This window comes from Theropithecus gelada, chromosome 20 (genome assembly GCF_003255815.1).
Source record: "Theropithecus gelada isolate Dixy chromosome 20, Tgel_1.0, whole genome shotgun sequence".
Lineage (NCBI taxonomy): Eukaryota > Metazoa > Chordata > Mammalia > Primates > Cercopithecidae > Theropithecus > Theropithecus gelada.
Window position 1 is genome coordinate 6,277,773 of NC_037688.1, and position 18,196 is coordinate 6,295,968.

At 43.7% G+C, this 18,196-nt stretch overlaps 1 protein-coding gene and 1 pseudogene across 1 annotated transcript in view; one reads left to right on the forward strand and one right to left on the reverse strand.

Moving 5' to 3' along the window:
- Window positions 1-16,872, reverse strand: part of N4BP1 (NEDD4 binding protein 1) — a 74,365-nt gene extending 57,493 nt beyond the window's left edge. Inside the window, exon 1 of the mRNA XM_025370864.1 lies at window positions 16,430-16,872. Within this exon, the coding sequence (XP_025226649.1) occupies window positions 16,430-16,627 (198 nt within the window). The 5' untranslated portion in view covers window positions 16,628-16,872. The remainder of the gene's footprint in view (window positions 1-16,429) is intronic.
- LOC112614375 lies at window positions 6,946-7,433 on the forward strand (annotated as a pseudogene).
- Window positions 16,873-18,196: the final 1,324 nt, after the last annotated feature.

An 18,196-nucleotide genomic window follows, 5' to 3' on the forward strand; every position in this document is an offset into this window, starting at 1 on the left:
ATCTTATCTGCACTTCTGACTGGTGTCTGTCCTAGGTTCCACACCTGGTACATAATTACAATTGTTTACTAACCACGTTTTTCACTGAAAGTAAAAGTTGCTAACAGTTAACAGCATAACATGTATTTGAGACTACTGAAGAAACAGTTCTACGTACAAGGTGTGTAACGAAAGTAGAATGTACTTCTGGTAAAAGATATTAAGAAGGCATGGGCATATGAATTTCTTGCCTAAGTTTAGAGGGTTAAAGGATTGTGTTAAGTGAGGAAGGAAAAATCTAAAGGTTTAAACGAGTTGTGAAAGGTTTACAAAAAATTAATGTGTGTAAACATATTGGCTAAAGAGGTGTTATTCTGTTTTTCCATAAATTGAACATTGGAATAAAAGTGCAACGGAGTTTTCCTAAAACACTGTTCTGCTCTTTAACAAAAAAAATATTGTAAAGGGTTATAAAAGGTTTATAAGAATCTTACCTTATGGTCAAACTAATTAAAACTGAATAGATTTGTAAAATGCTATTAAACTAAATTTAGGCTAGGCATGGTGGCTCACGCCTGTAATCCCAGCACTTTGGGAGGCTGTGGCAGGCAGACAGCACCTGAGGTCAGGAGTTTGAGACTAGCCTGACCAATATGGTGAAACACCATCTCTACTAAAAATTAGCTGGGTGTGGTGGCAGCGCCTGTAGTGCCAGCTATTCAGGAGGCTGAGATAAAAGAGTTGCTTGAACCCGGTAGGCGGAGGTTGCAGTGAGCTGAGATTGTGCCACTGCCCTCCAGCCTAGGCAATAGAGCAAGACTCTGTCTCAAAAAAAAAAAAAAAACAAACAACAACAACAAAATCACCTAGCGTTAGCATTTTAAAGATGCACTAATGCAAACATTAAATCTGGTTTTCTCTTTTGAAAAGAATTTTTATGTAACATTAAAAGATAACAAAAGGTTTTTGTTTGCCTTTTAAGTAAACTACAAAAAAGGCAGGGGGCAGTGTGGAGAGAAAAGACAAATTCAGTTGGCATCATGCCATCTTCACTGGATCTTATTATTTGGAAAGCTGAGTCTCCTCTCTACCAGAGTAAAGGTTTTTCCTGTTTTAAAATTTGTGAGTTATCATTTTGGTTAAACGAATGACTTATGGTGACCTGGGATTCTACTCTGTGAATATCCAGTGCTGTTTTTTTGAGATAAGGTCTTGCTCTGTTGCCCAGGCTGGAGTGCAGTGGCACAATCTTGGCTCACTGCAACCTCTGCCTCCTGGGTTCAAGCAATTCTCATGCCTCAGCTTCCCAAGTAGTTGGGATTATAGGCGTACACCACCACACCCAGCTAATTTTTGTATTTTTTGGTACAGACGGGGTTTCACCATGTTGGCCAGCCTGGTCTCCAACTCCTGGCCTCAAGTGAACTGCCCGCCTCGACCTCCCAAAGTGCTGGGATTGTAAGTATGAGCCACTGTGCCCTTCTGATATCCAGTGTTTTCAACAAAGGAAACACTGTCAAATATAAAATGGTATTTAATTCTCTTTGGGTTATATTCATATAAATATGTTATTAATATGTGTTGTAAAACTGTATGAGATTCCTATAATTCTGATATGCCTCACTATATGTTATCAATAATATTACAATTGTTATGTTAATTATTGTGTGCCACAGAGGTAACAAATTTCCTTGTCAATTGTGTCTTTGACTGTGGCTGCCCTAAAATGTTTTTTCATCCACAGACAATTGTCTTGTTTTGATCCTCTTTAGAAAATGGTTTTATAATTAGCTATAAAACTTCGACAGGTGCCCTTAAATGCAAGTTTCTAATAATGCTGGAGACTGTGACATTAAAATAAAAAAAAACTTTCAGGACTCTCAGGGATAGCTAAAATATTCATGAATATCAAGCAGAACAGGAGTTAACTGAATGGACCGAACAGAAAACTGAAGTAATCTTTTTCTTCACTTTTTTTGCTTAAAAAGTTGATCCTTTTTGTTTTTTCAGAGCCAAGCGTGGTGGCTCTCGCCTGTAATCCGAGCACTTTGGGAGGCTGAGGTGGGCAGATCACTTGAGGCCAGGAGTTCGAGACCAGCCTGGCCAACATGGCAAAAACCCCATCTCTACTAAAGGTACAAAAATTAGCCAGGCATTGTAGTGCAGGACTATAATTCCAGCTATTAGGGAGGCAGGAGAATTTCTTGAACCCAGGGGGCAGAGGTTGTAGTGAGTCGAGATCGTGCCGCTGCACTCCAGCCTGGGCAACACAGTGAGACTCTGTCTCAAAAGTTTCTCCAGAATTTGGAAACTATTTGTATTTTTAACTTATGGCGATACAGTTACTTACATAAGTGCAATAAGAATGTTTTCTTTTCTAACAGGACACAATTGGAGAAACTGGTTATTTTACCAAGGCTTTGACTGGAATGGCGTGCTTTCCTTTAAGGAATCAAACTTGACTTGTAGAGCCAATAAAAGCCCCTTGGGAAAACTGACCTCACACCTTGTTGACACAGTACCTGTACAGGGTTTCTGACCTGTGGTAAGTAAAGAATGTCACTTTCTGACAGGCCCAGGAGCCCCAAGTTATCTTGGGACCTCAAGAGGAGAGGAATTTACCCAACTCATAGCTATCTGAGGGTATAAACCCATGGATGGGCTTGGCTTTAAAAAAGTCTTAACTGAGGTTCCTTATGGAACTGAATTCCATCAAAGCCAATTAAAAGGCCTATGTGAGAAATAATTATTCTTGCTGTGTTCTATGGAATAAATCAGGCCAAGTATAATAACTAAAGTTTATTTTGCAAACAAATCAGTCCTATCATGATTTGTTGCTAATAAAAATAAGGACTGGGAGAGAAAAATTGTGTTTCAAAAACTATAGTATGCCTGTTATTGTTTTTCAGTTTTTATTTTACTTTTTTTCCTTTGCAATTTAGATTTTGGTGAGCCACAATGCCCCAAGCTAATGCTTTCAAATCTTTACTTTTAAAACTAGAATTTGCACTCTTTACCCTAGAACTCAGTATTTATAGTACACTGTCCGCTTAAATGCTGTACTAAAACCATAGATGAGAATACTAACACCTTTGTCATGAAGCCTTGGAATCTCAGCCTGGCCCGTGTGAGTACACTCAAGACAGATGCAAAGCAGTTCCACTCCTCTCACTCTGGGGTCAACACCTTCCCCCACTACTCCCGGTTAGGAGAAAGAAGGCAGAGTGACTGACGGCCCTTTCCCAACTTCATAGCCCACACCTTAAGAATAAGGTGCTGTTAAACCCAAAGAGAAGGATTGAAACCGCCTTTGCAAAAACTGTAACTGAGGAAATTATGACAGTGAAAGAGATCAGACTTGATCGACTCCATCTTGCTTCTAACATTTGAGCTGTCCTTGCTCACTCCTGGACGTAGGCTGGAACTAACCTTGGCAAGGAATTCAGTTTATGGTTTGACTCTGAAACAAAACTGATAATAGCCCTTTCCCGAAAAGACCCCCTTCTTGTCTGGGGACCAGTCTGCCTTTGCAGGACTAACAAATTAGCTACAAGATTAGAAATGATGGTTTAGGGGTCATACAGCTTCTGGCTCCAAGAGTCTGAACTTCACCAAATTGCTCCTGGGGACAACATTACTAAGATCAGTGGTTGAGATATTTTGCAGACTCTGCTATCAATGGATCAGCTGACACCACCCAGTCCCACAATCTGACTCAACCCCATCTTCAGCCTGACCAATCAGCACTCCCCACTTCCCAAGCCCCTATCCGCCAAATTATCTTTAAAAACTCTGATCCCCAAATGTGGAGAAACTGATTTGAGTAGTAATGGAACTCCAGTCTCCAGCTCTGCGTGAATTACTCTTTCTCCATTGCAATTCCCATCTTGATAAATCAGCTCTGTTCAGGCAGAGGGCAAGGTGAACCCGCTGGGCAGATACATTGGTATCAACCTCCTGAAAAGCCATTACTAAGACAGATTCTGAATTTAGGGTATATGAAGCTGTCCTCACAGGATTAACAAGAATTCTGGGCAGAAAGATAGTTATAATTAAGCGTTAATGAAGCTGAACTTTGACCTACTTCCTTGTAACCGAAAGTCATGTAGCAGTAGACACTGAAAATTTGCATCCCTATTTTCCTATAGATAAAATTTCTGACCTTAGAATCATAAGGCTTTTAAGAATTGCTTAGGATGTTTTTCAGATGTCAAATTCCAGCAGAACAGCTAATGCTAACTGGTTTGACCATCCCCAGAGAGGAACAGAATCAGCATGAGAATACAGCTTCTTCTTCAACCTGTCCCATGACTTCACCCTGCACTCTAACCAATGAATGATCTCTCCACTTTGGCCCACTTCAAAACCTTTAAACACCCTAACGCCCCAAACCCCTTAGGGAGTCAGAGTTGAGGTTTCCTCATGTCTCGTCATTTAGTGGCCCTACAAATAAACCTCTTTTTCTACTGCAACCCAGTGTCTGTGCATATTGACTTGCTGTGGACATGAGGCAACAAATCTATGCATGCATAAGCTTCTGTATAACGCTGCGAAGTGGAGAAAAGTTTTGGTGGATGCAGAATGCATGGCTCACAATGGAACAATTACATGGCTATACATGATCCAGACAAACATGGTTATTCCTGAGCAAACAGCCAGGCTGGTGGACTAGATAAAAGGCTCCCCTGAGAAGGGGGACTACCCAACTCCCTCTATAAATGCCAAGTGGAACATCCCAGACAAAGCAACTGATGTGCATGCCTTATGGGACTGGCTTTAAAGTGACTGGGACACTCGTTCAGCAAATATGCCTGCTTCCCAGGTCTTTTAAGAATTGCTTAAGATGTTTTTCTCAGGAAATTGGTAAGTGCCGTGCTTAAGGGTGTCCTTTAGGGTGGAACCCCTAACGTAATCTTACTGCTGCAAAACCAGAAAATTGAGGAAGCCATATCAGGTTGCTTCCTTAGCTTCATTAGGTCTTACAGACATGAATAAAAACATTAATTAACAAAAGAATGGCAAAAGGCAGGGAGGAGAGTCAAAAGACTCCTTCCAGGAAAATTTTTACGGGATCATTAACAAGGTGAGTAAAAAATCATTGATAGGGGTGATACAAAAAAGGAAAAGAAGGTGGAGAGTCACAGGACTCCTCTCAGTAGGGTGGTTATTAAGAAATGGCATGAATAAAATGAAATTAATGAGACTAAAAGATTTAATACAACATTACTGAAAAATAAGGTAGGTCTAAGGGAGCCCCTCTTGGTCCCTCAATTTGTCCCACGTTGGAGAAATTTAAAGTCAGAAGGCAAAGATTACAATGAGAAATCTGACCTGAAATTGTCTAGGGAGATTAATCAAGGCAAAATTGATAAAGCACAAGGGTCCCTTTGCTTACCCTCTGGCCGGGGACTCAGAGCCTCTGCACACAAGTGGTTAAAACCTTCGGGGGTGGTGAAGATAAATCCCTGAAACTCCTTGATATAAGGAGTCCTATGATCCAATGGCGAAGAAAGCCCCGACTAGGGATACTAGATTGGGAGAATATGAAAAGGTAAGCGTTGACAGGATTATATAAACTGGAAGGGTAATAAACAGGCTTTAAGTTAAAAACTTGTATCTCCTTTACTTCAATGCTTTATGGAAATGGATGTTACGTCTGGTGGGGAAACACTTCCCCTACCTAGTATTGTAAAACCAAAACCTGTTCATGAAGTCCTAATAGAGGCTAAAGTTAGGAAAGTAAAGTTGATGGAATTAGGGTACAAGCTTGGAGAACTGGTATATCTGAGTGGCATACTGGATTAACAACTATAATTTTTTCTTTCTTTCTAATATCACTTCAATTCCCACTGCCCCCACCCCTCATCCCCATCTGATACCGGGGTCACAAGACCAGGGCTGCAACTACAGTTGCACTAAGCAGGGATGACTCCTAAGCAAGTAACTGCAACTGTTTTTAAAACCTATGTCAGAATTCCTAAGGAGCTAATGGGGGTATGGTTGTTTCTTCACAAATTCTGGCAAAATAGAGGCTAAGAGGAAAACTCCCACACATCTCGTGTCAGAAGCATGTTAGAGTCTGCGTAAGCAGGAGAAACTGAGTCAGTTATTCCTACATTCTCACAAGGACATTCACCAGTTTTGCACCCAAATCTAGCAATCTTATTCTAATACCGTTTTTTCAGCACCTATACTCATTTCCTCCAATGCTCCTTGAACCAGTTTTCCAATCCAGCTGGTTCCTTCACAAATGAGTTAAATGAATGCTTGCTATATGCTCTTTTTTTTTTTTTTTTTTGGTATTTTTAGTAGAGATGGGATTTCACTGTGTTAACCAGGATGGTCTTGATCTCCTGACCTCATGATCCGCCCACCTCAGCCTCCCAAAGTGTTAGGATTACAGGCGTGAGCCACCGTGCTGGCTTATGCTCACTTTTTAGGAATTAAAATTTTTAAAACACATGGAAAATAATGTAATCATATTTTGTTCAGGGTAGCGATGTGCCTAGGTAAAACTGAACATTTCATAGCTTGCTTTACTACTAGTGGTCACATGATATAGTTCCAGCCAACTAGAGGTAAGCAGAAACCCGCTAGGGTTTTCTAGAAAACTGTTACCTCCTCTTCCATTCTTCCTTCTTGAGAGACCTGATGGCTGGAGCTGCAGCGGTCATTTTGTGACCATAAGGGTAAAGTTTGTAATCATTACTCACTCTTGGACTGCTGCTTTAGACTTTTTAAATGAAAGAAAACCCTTATTTTGTATAGGTTTCTATTACTGCAGGCAAATTCATTACCTAATAGAGATATATCGATTTTCATTAACCTACCTATTATAACAAAGTAACAATTTCATTTTCTTAATTTAAAAAATATCAGGGTCAAGAATGAAACATACTGTGAATTAAATATGCTGATTCTTCTCAAGCTTGGCATTTGGTTGGTGGGGACCCATGCAGGTCCAACATGTGTATCGAGAAGTGTTATTTCTGTTCAGGCCCATCTACCCTGGCCATGGCATGATGTTCATCTGCAACAATTGCAAGGTGTTCGGATTATGTAAATCTAAATCTCATAAAAACTTTAAAAAGCACAATCCTCGCAAAGTTAGATGGACCAAAGCATTCCAGAAAGCAGGTGGCAAAGAGCTTACAGCGGATAATTCATTTGAATATGAAAAACATAGAAATGAAACCATCAAATACCAGTGAAAGCTATGGAATAAAACTATTGAAGCAATGAAGAGAGTTGAAGAGATCAAACAGAAACGCCAAGCTAAATTTATAATGAACAGATTGAAGAAAAACAAAGAGCTACAGAAAGTTCAGGATATCAAAGAAGTCAAGCAAAACATACATCTTATCTGAGCCCCTCTTGCAGGCAAAGGGAAGCAGTTGGAAGAGAAAACAGTACAGCAGTTACAAGAGGATGCGGATATCAAAGATGCTTCTTAAAAATCTCTGTAATCATTTCTTTTATGTACATTTGAAAATGCCCTTTGGATACTTGGAACTGCTAAATTATTTATTTTTTACATAAGGTCACTTAAATGAGAAGTGATTAAAATATATCTTTCCTACACTGCCATCTACAAAACATCAGATATTACAGATGTTAGCTTGCATCTCAGCGTTAAATCTTCACTGATAGATATGTAAATCATGAAAATTCTACTTATAACTATAGAAGTGAATTGTGGACATAAATGGTTATGCCAATTGGATAATGGCACTAGGCAGCATTTGTATAATAACTAATGAAAAAAATCATGGCTAGAGATATATAAAATAAAATATTATTTGCAGCCAAATATTCCCTTTATTCATCCGATGGAAAGGCAGATACAACAAGGAACTAACAGTTTGTATGACAGTGTCAAATATTATTTTGATTTTAGTATTTCCTGTTTTGGTTTATTTGCATCTTAGAAGAGCATAATGGCATTGTTTGATGAAGCTGAATTATGCTGGACTGTTCTGACCTGGTTTAACCGTTCTGATAGGTAGTTGTGGATGCTGGGAATTAGAACTGAATAATCTTTGGCTGGAATGGCACCACATGCTTCAATTTCCACTTTGGAGAATACTCAGTTCTAACTTGTTATTCCTGGTAGAACAAACTTTATTTTTCTAGCCTAGCAATGATCTAGAAGCAGAGGAATCCCAGTGCCTTTTAAAAGTTATTATGTAGTTTTCCTTTTAAACGCCCCTGTTTTTGGAAAGTAGAATTTACGGGTATAACATCTGTTCATTATTTGCACATAAAATAATACCATTTAAAAAGTTTAAAAAAAAAAAAGGTGCTGATTCAAGAATGGATAAAGATCCCAGAAGACTGGTAGGTAATTCAATCAAAAGATGCTATAATCACAAATTACTTTCATACTTTCAGACGTGAATTTATTCCTACAGCTCTTATTCATCAAGTAATGTAAATTACTAATTCTGTCAGCACTAAGACCGAATGAAACCGGAATCTTTCTAAAAAAAGGTGTTTTTTTGTAGTTGTTGTTTTGTGTTTTTTTTTGTCTTTAAGAGACAAGATCTTGCTGTTACCCAGGCTGGAGTACAATGGTACAATCATGGCTCACTACAGACTTGGAACTACTGGACTCAAGCAATCCTACTGCCTCAGCCTCCTAAGTAGCTAGGACTACAAGCACATGCCACCAGCCCAGCTAAATTCAGTTTCTTTAAGCCAAAAAAATTCCTTTATGTTGTTTCCATATGAAAAACTGATTTTTGGCCAGGTGCAGTGGCTCATGCCTGTAATCCTACCACTCTGGGAGGCCAAGGCAGGCAGATCACTTGAGGTCAGAAGTTCAAGATCAGCCTGGCCAACATAGTGAAACCTTGTCTCTAACAAAAAACACAAAAATTAGCTGGGCATGGTGGCGCACGCCTGAACTCCCAGCTAATCAGGAGGCTGAGGTGGGAGAATCACTGGAACCCAAAAGGCAGAGGTTGCAGTGAGCCGAGATCATGCCACTGCACTCCAGCCTGGGTGACAGAGTGAGACCCTGTCTCAAAAAACAAAAAACAACAACAACAACAAAAATAACACAACTACAAAAAACTGATTTTACAAAAAGTTTTTAAATTAATTACTGTAAGGATATCCCCCCTACAATTTTGTTCTTGAAACTCAAGACTGCCAGCCTTCTTTGATTACATCAATTTCATAAAAAGCCAACACAGAACAAGATGTAGTCCTTGATTTAATTACAATCCTACAATACTGGCTGGGAAATGGACAAGAAAGAGGAAGCTACAGACAATCACTTCTGACCCGAGCATAAGCAATACCAGTATCCCTTATTTCGACATTCTGGTATAACCCCAAAATGTTAGCCCTAAGAAGAGACTGAACAAACCACTCTTTCTTAAGAAGATGATCTTCACAACCACGGTGAGTAAAAAATATTCTGGGAAGTGCAAAAAGGCCACCAACCTTCTTCCTAGTAAAATCAAAACAGAAACTCCATGTCACTACCCAGTATTACATCTATGAATTCTTTCCTTCATGAACAAATCAACTGCTCAAGAATTCATGAAACCCACCTGGGCAACATGAGGAAACCCCATCTCTTAAAAAAAAAAAAAAAAAAAAAAGCCCAGCATGGTGGCACGTGCCTACAGTCCCAGCTACTCAGAAGGCTGATGTGGGAGGATCACTTGAGCCTGGGAGGATCACTTGAGCCTGGGAGGGCAAGGCTGCAGGGAGCTGAAATTACACCATTGCTCTCCAGCCGGGTGACAGAACCAAATCCCATCTCACACACGCACAGACGAAACCAGGTACCAGGCTCTTCTAACCGAAAGGGTAGTAAAACAGTACCTGGTCAACTTGAACCTTCTGAAGTCAGTACTGCATTAGGCCACTTCTACTTTAATTACTTTTTTTTTTTTCATTCTTACCTTACTCCATAAAAACGTAAGTAAAACTGGGAAAAGGTTAATTACTAGCTGTTCTTAAACACCCTCTCTTTTTCTCACAAATTAAAAATGGACTGGGTGGTAGCCTGCCTGAGTTTCACGGGTGTACTGTAACTTCAACGTTTTAAGACTGAGTAGTCCTCCCCAGGACTCTGCTTGAAGTCCTCCAGGCTCGTACTGTTTAGGGCACTGGCTAGGCCTCTGGGTGGCTACTCACTGCCATCAAGTAATGCCTGAAGCTAAGCATCAACTGATGGGCAGCTGTGGTCAGCAAACTCCACACCTTAAAAGTTCATGGAGACCCCAAACAAGTAGCTCTGCCATTTACTTCCAATTACTTCTTTTATCTGTTAACCAGCCAGGCTTCACTGACTGTTAGCACCCAGTTTCTTGCTATGGACTTCGGTGACCCCAGCATAGCACTAGCTCCAGATACTTCACATTGCCATCTCCTCTATTTTCTCACTTCTCTAAGATGTATGGAACACTTGCAGCTCACCCACAACTACCGAGGCACCCCCTGGCCCTCAGAGTCATCCTCAGAATTCCTTTACATCCAAGATTCCAAGCTCTGAAATTACTCTGATTACAACCTCCAGAATTCTCCAATACTTAATTTCCCTGTGTGCATGACCCTCTGGGTTTCAGAGGACACAGGGTCAAAGGTCTTGTCCCTCCCTTAATCCTCGCGGCTCATTCCGCCCTTTCTGCTTTCATCTGTTTCCCTGTCCTAGCTTGAACAAGGCTGACCTCTTCAAAAATATTTCCTGGGCCCCAGTGTGCCTTGCTCTATTGTACTTCAGACCCCCTTACTTCCAATCCTTGTGTACTGGCATCACAAACCTCTTGAGTCGGGGAAAACATTACCTACTTGAGTTTCTGGCTCAAGTGACACTGTAAGTTCATACTATCTAACCTTCCTTGGTCTTTACTTCATCCCAGTCCTTTTTATGTTTTCAGTCTGCAGCAGTTCCACTGCACCTATCACATCCCACTGTTTCGGAGCTCTTGCGCTCCCTCTCTGGGGATGAACTAGCACTGAGACTGTACTGTACGCCACTGGAGCCTTCAACTGCCCTCTTCAAGTATTAGAAACATACGGGCTAGGCATGGTGGCTCATGCCTGTAATCCTAGCACTTTGGGATCCTGAGGTGGGAGGATCATTTGAGCCCAGGAATTCAAGATTAGCCAGGGCAGCATAGTGAGATGCCATCTCTACCAAAAATACAAAAATACACCATGGGCATGGTGGCACATGCCTGTAGTCCCAGCTGCTCAGGAGGCTAAGAGGATCGCTTGAGCCTGGGAGGCAGAGGTTTCAGTGAGCTGAGATCACACCACTGCACTCTAGCCTGGAGACCCTGTCTCAAAAAGGCAGTCCAAAGCTCAGGTCAAAAAAATAAACAAACAAATAAAAACAAAGCTCAGGTTCCCTGACATGTTTTGTTTGGCATATATAACTTTTTTTGAATATGTAGTTTAAAAATATTTTACTCATATAATTCGATGTGTATGATTTTAAAAATGTAAATTAGCGGCCACTTAAAGAAATACAATGTTATATATAATTAAATCCGGACTCCTTGCTTCTCCTAATGAGAACACTGGACATCACTGAGCCCCACTGTGTAACTGACTAATGCGATACACATGGGAATCCGCCCTCTCCAACAGGGCCCTGTGCCTTCGTTCATCACAGTCCCTCCTCCCGACCATCTCACTTCCCTACACAGGTTCCCTGCCTGGTTCTCAGGAAGCACTCTGAGTTTGTGGCTCTTTGATCTAAAAGAAGGGTTCTTTTTTTTCTCTTCAGACGGTTTGCTCTTGTTACCCAGGCTGGTGTACAATGGCGCGATCTTGGCTCACCGCAACCTCCACCTCCCTGGTTCAAGCAATTCTCCTGCCTCAGCCTCCTGAGTAGCTGGGATTACAGGCATGCGCCACCCCACCCAGCTAATTTTGTAATGTTAGTAGAGACAGGGTTTCTCCATGTTGGTCAGGCTGGTCTTGAACTCCCGACCTCAGGTGATCAGACCACCTCAGCCTCCCAGAGTGCTGGGATTACAGGCATGAGTCACTGCGCCCGGCCTAAAAGAAGAATTCTAACTCGTCTCCTCAACCTCATCCCTTTCCACCACTGCTTCACAGGGAGGGTCCCACTTCTGTTTCTTCACTTTAATCTCTATTTGCCAATGAGGCAAGAGCTGGCTAGTACCTCCCTTTCATCTCTGAAATTCAATCCTCACACTCCTTTGTTTCCAAGATGTCTTCCAGCACTGACATCAGTCCCCTCTCTTTGGGCCCCCTATGGACACTGCCCTCTTATAAGGACTTCTTCTCACTCTTAGACATTGCCTCTCTAGCCCCTGTATTAATGCTAAATTGCACAAAAGTTGCTCAACCCTTATTCTCAATTTCTGTACTCATACTATTGAAAACCAGCAACAGACTACACTGAGCAGCCCCAGCTCAGAGGTGTAAACACTGAGACATTTGTGGAAATGTAAATCTCTCATGTCCTCCTAACTCTTCCATGACTCTTCACTGACTACCTGCAGGGTAAAATCCATGTTCTGCAGCAGGCCCCAAGCACTTTGATGTGTGACGCAACTGCCCTCTTTCATGCCCCTGTGATTGCACACAGCTTCTTCCCTCTGCCAGGAGCTCCCTGCTCCCTAGGAAACCAGCTGGCAGAGCAACCCTTCCATTCCTGTGTTACAGAAACACCTTGCACACATTGCAGTTGTTATATGTATCACACTTTACTGTATCTTCCCCATGTCTGTCTCCCCTAAGAGGCAACGGGATCCTTGAGGTCAAGGGGTAACCGTCAGTACACTCCCTGGCACCAGAGTTTTCCTTAAATGTTGACAAGCTGGTAGCCCCACCAGTCAACAGGTCAAACAACTTAACCATCCCTCCTGCCACCTGGCTTAAAACCAACCCCTAAATCCCTACATCCACACAGCTGCCCTGTCCCTGTGAAAACCTTGCCACCCCTGCCCCCCTTATGCCCAAGGCTAACTTGCAACAATGTTCCTTCCACTGTTGGTCTTCTGTTTCAGGAAGATTCCATGCTTCTCAAAATCCTCACCAATTCTCTATTAAATAAGGTCCAATGACCTTAGCCTGACATTTTGGTACCTCAGGCTTCATCTTTCACAGGAGCACCTGGATACCGTTTACCATGACACTCCATGTTTTCTGGGCCTTTGCTCCACAACCACCTCTGGAAGGTCAGGCACCTGGGAATATCTGGCTCTTCAAAGGCCAGCTGAAGTACTGCTTCCTACAACAAATCTTCCCTTTAACAAAAGTGGCCACTGGTACAGAGTCTGTGCCTGTTTTTCAACCTGCATGGGCACTATCACTGTCAACTAGCAGTTTCCATTTCACCCCTCTGCAGTCAATGGCGGCCCACCTAACTAAGCTCTACATTCTCCTCTACTCTATCATTTGCAAAAAGCAGTGAATTAACATTTTAAAGGCAAAACACAAGTAAACCACGTGGTGGGACACAAGACACTTCACCTCATCTTATTTTGAGCAAAGACACTATAATTGAAAAACTCTTTTTTACTCTAAATCTTCCTTCCTCTAAATCTGCTGCTCTTCCACAGCCTAACTTAAAATATTACAGACATTGAATCAAATTTGCTTTCCTGTTCTTAGTTTTTAAAATCAAGATAATGGTTTTCTCTTCCTTCAAGAAAGTAAAACAAACTCCAAAACAAATTCAGAACAAAAAAGCCCTGATTGTGGCGTTCAACTCTTACCCATGAGTCTCAAGGGGAGAAAAAAAAAATTTCTTACAAGTGGGAGGGTTGACTTATGAGTAATACATATCACAAAGATCAACAAGCAGGAGCACATACTAGCAAGAAACTGTAAGACACACCTTTCCCAGACAGCTTGGCTGAACTGTGTGGCAAGGACAGCCAAGAAAACTGGCACTGGGAAGGTCTGGCAGGACAGCAGGGCTCTTCTGTAGAGCAAAGGAGTCATTCTCCATGCTTGCGATGAATCTTGAGCAAAAGCAGAACCCAGAGCAGGCAGAATGCACAGCAAAGGCAGAGACTACTACAGTGGAGGTTTAAGCTGAAAGGTGCTAAACCAGAACATTGGAAAAATAAAGTGGGGTTGGATTAATCGTTCTGTAAGTCAGAGGAGGAGTTTAGGCTGAATGAGACAGGTGACAGGAGGCTCTAGTAGGTTCCAGGGCAGGAAAATGACTTTTTGCAGGAGGACTACTCTAATACAAGTTGAACCAGGGCGGGAGGGAGCAATGAATGAATAAAGGCAATGGAGCAAGGGAGCGGACACACAGTAATGAAAGTCTTAACTGCAGCAAACGCAATAGAAAGGAAAGGAACGAATGCACGTAAGAGATTTTCAGAAGAAAAAGCAGGACTTAATCATGTCAAGCGTTTAAGCCCTGAGAAGTGCAGAAGATTGGATACCTGGGAAGAATGGACAAAGGGGAATGCGCCTTAGACCAGCTGTCTGCAATCCAACTGACTAAAAAAGTTAAGCCCAGGAAAGCAAACTTGGTTCTACATCTACAATGTTGGCTTTTTGTTTTGTTTTGTTTTGAGAGGGAGTCTGGCGCTGTCGCCCAGACTGGAGTGCAGTGGCGCGATCTCGGCTCACAGCAACCTCTGCCTTCCGGGTTCAAGCGATTCTCCTGCCTCAGCCTCCTGAGTAGCTGGGACTACAGGCGCGTGCCACCATGCCAGGCTAATTTTTTGTATTTTTAGTAGAGACGCCACTGCACTCCAGTGTTGATGACAGAGTGAGACCCTGTCTCAAATAGAAAAAAACAGGTAAACATACATCCTTTCTTTCTGACATTCTCCAAGTGTTTTATTACTATTAATGGTTTTTTTCCCAATCTCAAGAGGAACACGTTTTTACCGTGTTACCCAGGACGGTCTCGATCTCCTGATCCACCCGCCTCGGCCTCCCAAAGTGCTAGGATTACAGGCGTAAACTACCGCGCCCAGGCTAAAATGTTTTAAGTTAAGCTGTGAAGAACTATACAGCTGAATGCCCTGTCTCCTCTAAGCATGTTTAAAGCAAACACTCACGATTTTTTGTTAAATCTAAGAACATCAGGAGATATGACTACTCAGATTCAAGGACACTGACATTTGTCAAGTAGGATGCAAAAAGAGGGCCCTTCCTGCCCACCCCGCAGACAGGGCTCATCGTATGAAAGGCAAGTATCGAGAACGAAGGCTCTGGAAACAAACTCCTTAGGTCTGAATCCTGCTGCCCTACTTAGGAGATGGAAAAACCTAGAAAAACTTGGTTACCTAGGAGGAGGAACGTACTCTGTTGCTTTTTGGTTTGCAAAGGGAGGGAAGTAGATAGAGGTGCTGAAGAGGTCTGAAATGCTGATTTAGGCAGAAGGTGAGTCACCACTTTGAGTTTCAGTTTCCCCAGCTGTTAATTAAAAAAAAAAAAAAAAAAAAAAGACAGCGGGGTGGTGGTGGGGAGGATAAAATCTACCTTATTAGAAGCCATTAAGGGCTGCAAATTCCTTCTGAAGTAACCATCTCTTGTTCTATAAGCGTTATGTAAATGTTAGTTGTACGTAATATCGATACAAGGAATAATGCTGTTTTTTAACATATTAAATATCAGGCCGGGCGCGGTGGCTCCCGCGTGTAGTCCCAGCACTTTGGGCGACCGAGGTGGGAGGATGACTTGAGTCCAGGAGTTTGAGACCTGCCCGGGCAACATAGTGAAATCTCGTCACTACAAAACAAACAAACAAACAAACAACAACAAAAAAAATGAGCTGGGCGTGGTGGCGCGCTCCTGCGGTCTTAGCTCCTCGGGAGGCTCAGGTGGGAGGATCACTTGAGCCTGGAAAGTCGAGGCTGCAGTGAACTGAGATCGCGCCACACTGCACTCCAGTGTGGGTGACAGAGTGAGACCCTGTCTCAAATAGAAAAAAAATAGGTAAATAAACATACATCCTTTCTTTCTGACATTCTCCGAGCGTTTTATTACTATTGCTTTTTTGCCGATTCTCAAGGGGAACTGAGATCCCAAAAAGGCTCAGAACTGCAGTAGTGGAGGCCCGGGGCTGGGGGATAAAGGCTTAGGTGGTGGATAACGAGGCTGCGGGCCCAGCACCAGGCCTTGCGTACCATCCTGGTGGCCGGGGAACAGATAACAACAGGCGACATGCGCAGCGCGCCCGGTCCGTTGCCACAAGCTATGCCCGCGCTTCATGCACATCCCCCACTTTCATCCTTGCAACAGCCCTCTGAGGTAGGTACTTTCGTCAGCGCCACTTTACAAATGGGGAAACTAAGGCTCCGGGGATCAAGCCGCTATCCAAGGTCACATGGCTCGCGAGCCGAGAAGGCAGGTTCGCGGACTCCCGAGACTGCGTTCCCAACCCCGGCGCATCGCGGCGGACGACGGGGGCGGGGAGAAGCGGGCGCCCGGAGACCCAGACCGATCCAGGCCGCGGGCGCGCGGGGGCGGCGGCCAGACTCACCTTGGCGCTGTGCACCGCCTCCTGCGCCCCGCAGAGCTGCAGCCAGATGCGCGCGGGCAGCGGCTCCTCAGCTCCTAGCGCGCCGAGCACGGCCAGGTTTACGCCGAATAGGCCCTCGATACGGCCGCGGCTCTGCTCCAGCAGCTCCGCCTTCTCGGCTGGCGCCGTGAACTCGTCCAGTACCGCCCGGGCCGCCATGGCGGGCGCGGCCTCCCGCGGCGGCGCCGGGGGCCGGCGGCGGCGACGCCCCCTCAGCTTGCTACCGCTGCTCCCAAGCCAGTCAGGCGGCGTCGGCCGTTCCCGGCCGCCTCGCCCCCGCCCGCACCCCGCCGCCCGCCCTCAGGCCCAGCTATACCATCCCGCCACGACCGCAGCAGCTTGGCAACTGCTGGCAGAGAACCCCTCCGCCCCTTTGCCGCCGCCGCCGCGGGCCGAGCCCCGCCGCCGCGCATGCGCCCCAGTCGAAGCCGTCATTGAGGTTCGCCGCCCCCTAGGGGAAGGGAGGTGGGTGTGGGCGACGGAAGTTGACGTCACCCACAGTCGCCATGTTGGTTGAGAGTAAAGGGATGGTTCTGGAGGCCTGGGCGGACTTATTTGATGAGGGCAAAGTGCTTTCGGGGAATCTGGTGGATGTAAATGTATGGGTTTATAGCTGGGGAAACTTAATTGCCAGGAGGCGAGACTGAGAGTGTCACACAGGGATTGGACTTGACCTTAGACATCTTGACGCTCAAACCAGGATTCTAGCAGTTGAGTTATTCAGTTTCCCATTAATCCACAAGCAGATGGGACCTTTCTCTCTGTTTCTTCCCTTCCTCCCTACGCTGTTACCTTCTTAGCTGCCCTTCTCACTTTTTTCTCTTTCCCTCTTTCAGTAAAAATGGTAGCAAGAAGAGAAGAAAATGGGCATACTTACGGAGAATTGAAAAGCAAAAAAATGATTAAGATACATTCAAGAAGGCCGGGAGTGGTGGCTTACACCTGTAATCCCAGCACTTTGGGGGGCAGAGGCGGGCGGATCACCCGAGGTCGGGAGTTCAAGACCAGCCTGACCAAGATGGAGAAACCCTGTCTCTGCTTTAAAAAAAAAAAAAAAAATTAGCAAGGCATGGTATCCCAGCTACTAGGGAGGCTGAGGCAGGAGAATCACTTGAACCCTGGAGGCAGAGGTTGCGTGTAGTGAGCAAAGATCGCGCCATTGCACTCCAGCCTGGGCGACAAGAGCGAAATTCCGTCTCAACAACAACAAAAAAAGATAAATTCAGGAGAGTGATTTCTGTGAGGGAAGAAAGGGGATATGTTATGGGAGTAGCCCCAAAAGTGGGAGTTTGGGGGCTCACTCATGATCTTACCTGGGACTGGGGCAAATAAACCCTAACCCCTCTCCAGGTCTGTTTTCTGATCTGTAAAATAAAAGGCTACACTCAATTATTTCTAAGGCCTTTTCCAGGTTTTATATTCTCTTGAATCCATGAAAACAGATTGTGGAAGATAAAGTGTTGAATTCCTTTCCTTCAGCTAAATATTGTGGCTATAGTAGATAGGGGCTCTGGGAATATTACCTCTCTACTTTTTAATTCTTCATCTATAAAATGTAGATAGCAATAGTACTTCCTATGGTGAATATTAATATAGTACCCAACACTGTAAGTGCTCACTGAACATTATTATTATTGCTAACTTAGCAATATATTTACGGCTCAATTTTCAGGAAAAATCTTTTTGTGGATTATGCAACCACAGTGAACTTGTGGGCCCAGGAGCCTG